At 54.7% G+C, this 5,363-nt stretch overlaps 1 protein-coding gene across 1 annotated transcript in view; it reads left to right on the top strand.

Moving 5' to 3' along the window:
- Positions 1–288: 288 nt before the first annotated feature.
- Positions 289–5,363, top strand: part of CCDC124 (coiled-coil domain containing 124) — an 8,073-nt gene continuing 2,998 nt past the window's right edge. Inside the window, exon 1 of the mRNA XM_026867271.1 lies at positions 289–493. Coding sequence (XP_026723072.1) covers positions 335–493 — 159 coding nt within the window. The 5' untranslated portion in view covers positions 289–334. The remainder of the gene's footprint in view (positions 494–5,363) is intronic.

The raw sequence follows: 5,363 nt of genomic DNA, 5'->3' as shown, positions 1-5,363 counted from the left end.
AGTGTTTTGTCTTGCAGAGCTGTGGTGCTTTTTGACTCGGTACTGGGAACCCAGCAGCTCGATTTGTCGTGTTGTTGCAGCATAATAAACAGACGGGAGGGACTGGCCCCCGCTGAGGAGCTGGGGCGGAGTGAGCAGAGTTCCTCCTGGGCGAGCTGGGAGATTGCTAGATCTGTTCTGCCCAGAATCTTGAAATAGTGTGAGGCAACAAGAAAAGGGGGGTTTCATGGTGTGAACTCCAGCTGTTCCTGCTTCCTGGGGTGATGGTGAGCCCGAGATCCTGGGCGGGACAAGGATTTGAATGTCTTTTCTTCTCCACAGAGCACCTTGAGTGATGCCCAAGAAGTTCCAAGGTGAAAACACTAAGTCGGCTGCTGCCCGCGCGAGGAAAGCTGAGGCCAAGGCAGCAGCCGATGCCAAACGTCAGCAGGAGCTGGAAGATGCCTACTGGAAGGATGAAGACAAACACGTGATGAGGAAGGAACAAAGGAAGGTGAATGGCTAGTCAGGTAGCAGGGTGGCTTCTAGCTGGTCCTCTGCTAAGCCCGTGAGACCCAGGCGTGCTCAGAAAGGGGGGCTTCTCCTCTGTCCCCCAGCTGTAGCTGTCTCTGCACGTTGTGCTGTGCTTAGTCTCAGGCAGAAGAGCTGGAACTAGTGGCTTCTCTGGGAGCTAAAAGAAGCTGAGTGTGGGAGTAAGTGTAAGCTTTGATGTGTAATTCGGAAATCTGGTGGATCTTCGAGCTGACTTCCTGAGGGAGGCAGTAAAAGCTTTATTGCTGGAATCATTTAAAACATCAGGAACTCTGCTGCAGAGCTTGATTTTTGACCCAGCAGTTCTTTAGCATCTTTTCCTTTCTTCTCTGTTCTGTTCTTTGATTTTTGTAGAAGGAAAAAGAAAGCAGCAGGGTTCAGGATTAAAAAGCTTTTTTTTTTTCTCCTCCCTAACTTGGTGTGCCCTACATCAGGACACGTCCCTCGAGAGATTTGAATTTGCTCTTACCAGCTTACTCTGCCCTGGGTGCCTGTTTGCCTCAGTGCTCAATAAACAGAGCACTTCAGTGCTCATTTCTGGGTTATTTGGTTTTTAACATCATCCTGCATCGGCATCAGAGAAATCTACCTTCTGGTTTTGTGGATTTTTCCAGAAGTTGTTGGTGATAATTTAGGTGCCTCTTCTGAAATGATTTCTTTACCTTTGTGCGTACAGGTGGGGCTTCTGTTGGTGACATAAATGGGATTTATGGGGTTACTGGGTTTGTGCTGCTCTGATTTTGGTGCTTCCTGAACTTGGAGTGTTGGTACTCGAGCGCAGTGGCTGGGCAGGCAGGGAGCCAGCATGTCCCCGTGACCTCGGGAGTTGCGTGCTCTGTACATCTGTGTGAGTTCACCCCTAATATGTGTCTTGACGTTTGGAATGTGGAGCCCTGTGTGCTGTTCCCCCACGCAATCCTGTAATGCTGCCTAATTACTTCCTGGAACAAGGACTTATTATTGCTCTACTTAAGACTTGGCCAGCACTGACCTATTTGACTGGGCTTCCAAAACAGCCTCCTGCAGGCAGACGGGCTTGGGAGCTGTGTCGTGAGCTGGGATGGCTAACTGGAAAACCAGGAGCCACCCCAGAGCTTCAGACTGGGTTTTAGAGAAACTAGCACGGCAGTTTCAGCACCTCGGCCGTCCCCTCTCCCCGTGTCAGCGCAGCTGCAGTCTCTAGGCCTGAATTTCGCCGTGTTTTAGTGTGTTTGCTTCCCACAAAGGCCCCTGGGGATGTGCAGCCCCGCAGCTCAGCTCTCTTGCCAGCAAAGCTGAGTCTAACACTACCTGCACAGGGGCTCTTCCTACTGCAGGAGCCTCGCACAGGCGCTGCCACAACCTAAGCAAAGGCCGGGGCTTTGGGGAGGTGGGCGAGTGGCCGGCAAACAGGAGTGAGTGGGTTTGCTGGGGGGAAAATAAATCAGTGAAACCTTCCTCAGCTCCTCCTCCAGTGCCATCAGGCTGGAATATCCCCATGGAGGGTGGAAGGAGCTGCCTGTGCCCCAGCGCATCCCAGCAGGGAAGGAATGTGTGACTCACGTTGTAAATGACTTTCCATCTTCATCCTAGAGAGGACAGCAACCAAACTGTTCACAGGAGTCAAACTTCCCCGCAGAAGTAGCTGTTCTGCGGGTGGTGCTGGCATGGAAATAGCGCTGCTGGCCGTGGCCATATGCTGCGGGAGGGACTCGTGTCGCTCTCGGCGACAGCACCCGGAGGAGGGGATGGCGCTGTGTGGAGGAGGCTGCTCTCAGCACCTCGCAGGCAGCGCTGAGCAGCTTTTCCCAGCTTTTCCCCAGCTCTCCGGGCGATGGCAGTAACGCATTAACACTGCCGCAGCGCACCCGTGCAGCGCCTCTGAATTCCTGCACCTCCGGCAGGCACAAGGGCCTGAAAGCCTCGGGGATGTTCTGACACCAAACCCCACGTGCCCCTTGTAATCCCTTTCCCCCCACGGATGACCAGTGGAGCCTCAGTGGAGTAAATGAGAGTGCAGAGCTCGGTTTGTGCGGCGGGGCTGGCAGCCCTGCGTGGCCAGCCAGCGCTCTCGCTGGCAGCGCTGCGCCTCAGCGTTAATACTTGGGCTTAGGGAAGATTAGTGTTGGAAACACGGCGCCTGCTGCCGTGAGGTTTGCTGTCCCCAAACGACTGTCCTGTTGTTTGCTGCGTTTTAGGGGTTCTTTAAACCCGCCACCCCCTGCTCTGAGAGCAGCCGGCCTCTGCTCACAGAGGATGACGCTCGTTTGGTGGCTCTGTGATGCATAAAGGAACATCTGAGCTAATCTCACCAGCCTGCGATGTGTGTATCCCTCCCCTGGTGCTTCAGCACAAGTCACAGCTTGTTACCTTCCCTGGAGAGCTGGAAAGCACAAAACCTACATCCTTCTGGCTGGAAGGCTCGGGGGTTTACCTAGGTAACTGCTTTTCTTTTCAAATTCAGGTGTTTTCATCCTTTCTGTCCCTTCCCACTCTTCCTGGGCAAGGTTAGGATGCAGCTCAAAGCCTGGCACTCCACGTTAGCCCCGTCACGGCGGGGTTTTCTCCCTGCAGTTAGCTAAAGTGTGTCTGGTGGTGGAACAGCTACGGACGTGCCTGTGTCCTGGGTGAAGCTGCGGGCAGGCTTCAAGGGTGACAAACTGTTCAGTCTGCTGGAGCCTCATGGGGAGAAAGGACCGGTGGAGGAGCTGGCCAGGGCAGAGGTCACGCAGACAGTCAGACCTCCTTCTCTCTGCCGACCGTGGGGTTCGCCTGTGGGCACGCGCAGGAAGGTCTGACTGGCCACCAGAGCTGTGGTGGCTGCTGGAAGGACGCAGCCAAATTTCCAGTCTCCTTCCAAAACTCCTGCTGGGGCTGTTTGGCTGAGGGAGGCCAAGCCCTTCTCTCCTTGCAGACTGCGTTTGTCCAGAGCTCTGTTTGCTGAGCCCTGTGTGCCAGGAAAGTGATTCCTCATTGTTCAGCGGCGGCTCAAACCCCCTTTGCCCGTTTCTCTCTGCCCAACGGGCTCGTGGCACCCGCAGCCCCGTCCCGCGGAGGCCTCTGGTGTCTCCGACGGGTTCACTCGGTGCCCTCGGCGGGACGGCGAAGGGAGAGCGTGCGGGGGACGTGGGAGCGAGGAGGCTTTTTGTGCTCCTGTCTGCAGGGTCTGGGGACAGATTCATGTTAAAGGCAGGGCGGGCGCTTGCGCTGGAAGAGCGCAGATGGCGCACGAGGGAGCGGTGACTCTTCTGGTGCGAGTTTTCTGCCTTTCTCGTTCCCGTTAGCCGCGGTCACGGGGTGTGGGCTGGCAGGCTGCTGTACCGACGTCCCAGCTGCGGTGCTACTGCAGGCGGGCGAGCGGTGACTTTCTCTTCCCCCTTTCCCCCCCCCTCTTCCCCCTTCCTTCTCTGATTCAGCGCAGAATTACTCAGCCCTGAGCACCAGCTTTTATTCAGATAAAATGCGAGACAGGTCAAATGACTCTTCTTCCCTCTTTGGAGGACGTCTGCGTGGTACCAGGTACGCAATACTGAAACCTGACGGCTTGAATGAGCAATGCAGGGGCGAGAGATGTAGCAGAGAGACACCTGACAGCACCAGGCTGGGCTTTAGGCCCTAAACCCAGCTTTCTGAGGCTCCGGTATCCCACCGCTGCTTGCTCTGACTCCTGCTGGCAGCAGAAGGGGTGTGTGTGACCCCGTCTCAGATACCTCAGAGCACTTAGACGTGCTCCAGGTCCCTGTGACCTGCAGGGTGTGGCAATATTGAGGGTGATCGTTACTCATGTCCAGTTTTCTAACCGTGGAACATTTCACTTAGACAAATCCCAGCCTCCTTTTCATCGAGACGTTTAAGCTGCTTCATAAAGGATGATTTGGTTTGGCCCAACCTGAGAAAACTCTTCAGAAATGAAGCTTCAGGCCCCTTGGGATTCAGGATCGACCCCAAGCTGCTGCTTTTGAGCCCTGTGCAAGGTGCGGAGCAGACCTGGATGTGACGGGCTTCTGGGGGAAACCTGAGCACGTCGATTTTACAGCTCTTGTGACAAATTAGTAACGGTGCCGGCTTATTTACTTTCCACAAATAGAAACTCAATTGTAAAATGCCAGAGCAGGGAGTAGCTCACCCCAGCAGCTGGGGGAGAGGAGTAGCTGGGGGTCCCCTGCAGCGTGGGGGGAAGCCTCCGCGCCCTGCTTGTGCCTCTGTTTCCTCTTCGCGAAGTGGATGTGTCGTCTTTGAAGAGTTTTGTTTGAAAGGAGCTCGCAGCAGCCAAGCATTATCCTTGAATTTCTGCTCTGTCAGACGGGTTGTCGTCCCAGCTGGGACTGCGTGATGTGAGGCAGGCTGCTGAGCTGGCTGCCTTGTAGGACAGTTCCCTGTCTGTAATAAGCAGGGGGAAAAGACAATCTTCTCGAGCTATAAATAACATTTCTGTTCGGAAATGTCTTGCTCCCTTCCCTGAGGTCATTAGTACTTGTGTATCCGCTCCTTATCGGTCTCCTGGATTAGTGAAGCCGCAGCCACGCCTGCAGCCTTGCCCAGGTGTTATCCATGCCAGCGCCTTCTCGGGGTTCCCTGTTCAGTCCCCCCCGAGCTGCCACGGGCAGTGTAGGGACAGTTGCTTTGCACCAGCCCCTGGGCTGGGCATGATACCAGCACCCTGGATACACAGCGCTGCTTCTCTCACCTGTGCTCTACATCTAATTAAATATTTTACTCTCCCTGGCTGTTGGACCTTCAGTGATTTCTGTGGCCCTCCTGATTTAGCACATTAATCAAAGCCCCTGTGGCTGCTCTCACTCAGTTATAACCCTGTGAATACATTTTTAGAGGGGGTAAGACCTGTCTCTTAT

The sequence above is a fragment of the Athene cunicularia genome, unplaced genomic scaffold, assembly GCF_003259725.1.
Source record: "Athene cunicularia isolate RWA unplaced genomic scaffold, athCun1 SCF_218, whole genome shotgun sequence".
Taxonomy (NCBI): Eukaryota; Metazoa; Chordata; class Aves; order Strigiformes; family Strigidae; genus Athene; species Athene cunicularia.
The sequence above is the reverse complement of the archived record's forward strand: the minus strand, read 5'-3'. Positions and strand labels throughout refer to the sequence as shown.